Source organism: Miscanthus floridulus, unplaced genomic scaffold (genome assembly GCF_019320115.1).
Source record: "Miscanthus floridulus cultivar M001 unplaced genomic scaffold, ASM1932011v1 os_1458, whole genome shotgun sequence".
NCBI classification, from domain to species: Eukaryota; Viridiplantae; Streptophyta; class Magnoliopsida; order Poales; family Poaceae; genus Miscanthus; species Miscanthus floridulus.
In genome coordinates this window covers 14,887-16,535 of record NW_027097734.1, presented here as the reverse complement: position 1 = coordinate 16,535, position 1,649 = coordinate 14,887, and the positions used below count along the sequence as shown (strand labels likewise).

The window sequence follows — 1,649 nt, the reverse complement described above, 5'->3', positions numbered from 1 at the left end:
GCTCATGGATAGCCCATGCACCTACCATGCTTACCCCATCAAGCACCTCTATAAGGACTGTGAGCTCCTCAATGGCTTTCTATGATAGGCCGGCGGGCCAAAAGACGGAAAGGGCAAGCAGGTAGTGGCCAAGAAAGGACGCGAGGCGGGCAAGGATGGGGTCGGCTTTCCCGATCCTGAGGAATGCATCATGATCTTTGAGGGATCCGATGCCATCTACTCCAAGCACCAGCACAAGGTGCACTATAGAGAGGCATATGTCATCGAGACGACCGTCCCCTCCTTCGTTAATAGGTTAGAATCTCTTATCACTTTTGATCAGAGGGACCATCCTTCCCACATCGTCAGACCAGGTCACTACCCCGCTCATCGTCGACCCCATCGTCCGTAAGAAGCGCCTCACCAAGGTGCTGATGGATAGAGGCAGTGGCCTCAACATTGTCTACATCGACACCCTAGACGCCCTACGCATCCCTCGGTCGAAGCTCCGTCCAGCGAGCTCTCCCTTCCATGGCATAATCCTAGGGGTGCAGGCGTACCCACTCGAGCAGATCAACTTGCCCATCATGTTTGGTGATCAAGCCAACTTCAACTCGAAGGTCCTCACCTTCGAAGTGGTGGACTTCCCAGGGTCCTACCAGGCCATCTTAGGGTGGCCATGCTACACCATGTTCATGGCAATCCCCAACTACACCTACCTCAAGCTAAAGATTCTAGGACCAAATAGTGTCATCACCATGGGTAGCACCTTTTTGCATGCCTACACATGTGACCGCAAGCATGTCAAGCTCGCCACTACCGTCATCAACTCATCCGAGCTCCCTCAACTCAGAGAGTTGTCAACCCCAACAGTCCTAGACTACAACAAGCCAACCTCCTCGATTGCCTTCTACCCACTCAAGGAAACTAAGGTGGTGGGGATTGACCCCACTGACCCTACCAAGATGGTGCAGATCGGGACCTAGCTCCTAGCCAAATAGGAACACAAGCTCACTGACTTTCTACATGCCAATCGTGATGTCTTCGCATGGAAACCTTCTGACATGCCAAGCTTACCGTGGGAGGTCACCGAGCACACACTATGCCTCGTCCTAGGCTCAAAGCCCACCAAGCAATGCCTACATCACTTTGATGATGAGAGGCGCAGGGCCATAAGCAAGGAGGTCGCCAAACTCCTGGCGGCCGAATTCATCAAAGAGTTATACCACTCCGACTGGCTCGCCAATCCTGTTCTTGTTAAAAAGAAGGCGGGAAATGGAGAATGTGCGTTGATTATACTGGCCTCAACAAGGCATGTCCGAAGGATCATTTTCCTTTACCATGCATAGACCAGATAGTTGACTCCACCTTAGGATGCAAAATCCTCTTCTTTCTAGATGCCTACTCAGGCTATCACCAGATCACGATGAAAGAGTCCAACCAGCTCGCGATTTCGTTCATCACTCCGTATGGTTTGTACTATTACAGAACCATGCCTTTTGGTCTGAAGAATGCGGGCGCTACCTATCAATATTGCATGCAGCAATGCTTCGCCGATCAAATTGACCTGCTCGATCAGCCTGACCAAGTCGAGCAGCTAAAACCAACAATCACCATCTATGTTGATGACATAGTGGTCAAAATGGCTCAAGCTTGCGACCTGATCACAA

The 1,649-nt window shown here is 51.1% G+C and overlaps 1 protein-coding gene across 1 annotated transcript; it reads left to right on the top strand.

The window, feature by feature from the left end:
• The first annotated feature begins 209 nt into the window (after positions 1-209).
• LOC136534064 (uncharacterized) lies at positions 210-965 on the top strand. Its single transcript, XM_066526546.1, has 2 exons — positions 210-238; positions 323-965. The coding sequence occupies exons 1-2, from the start codon at positions 210-212 to the stop codon at positions 963-965; spliced, it is 672 nt and encodes a 223-aa protein (XP_066382643.1).
• The last annotated feature ends 684 nt before the right edge of the window (positions 966-1,649 follow it).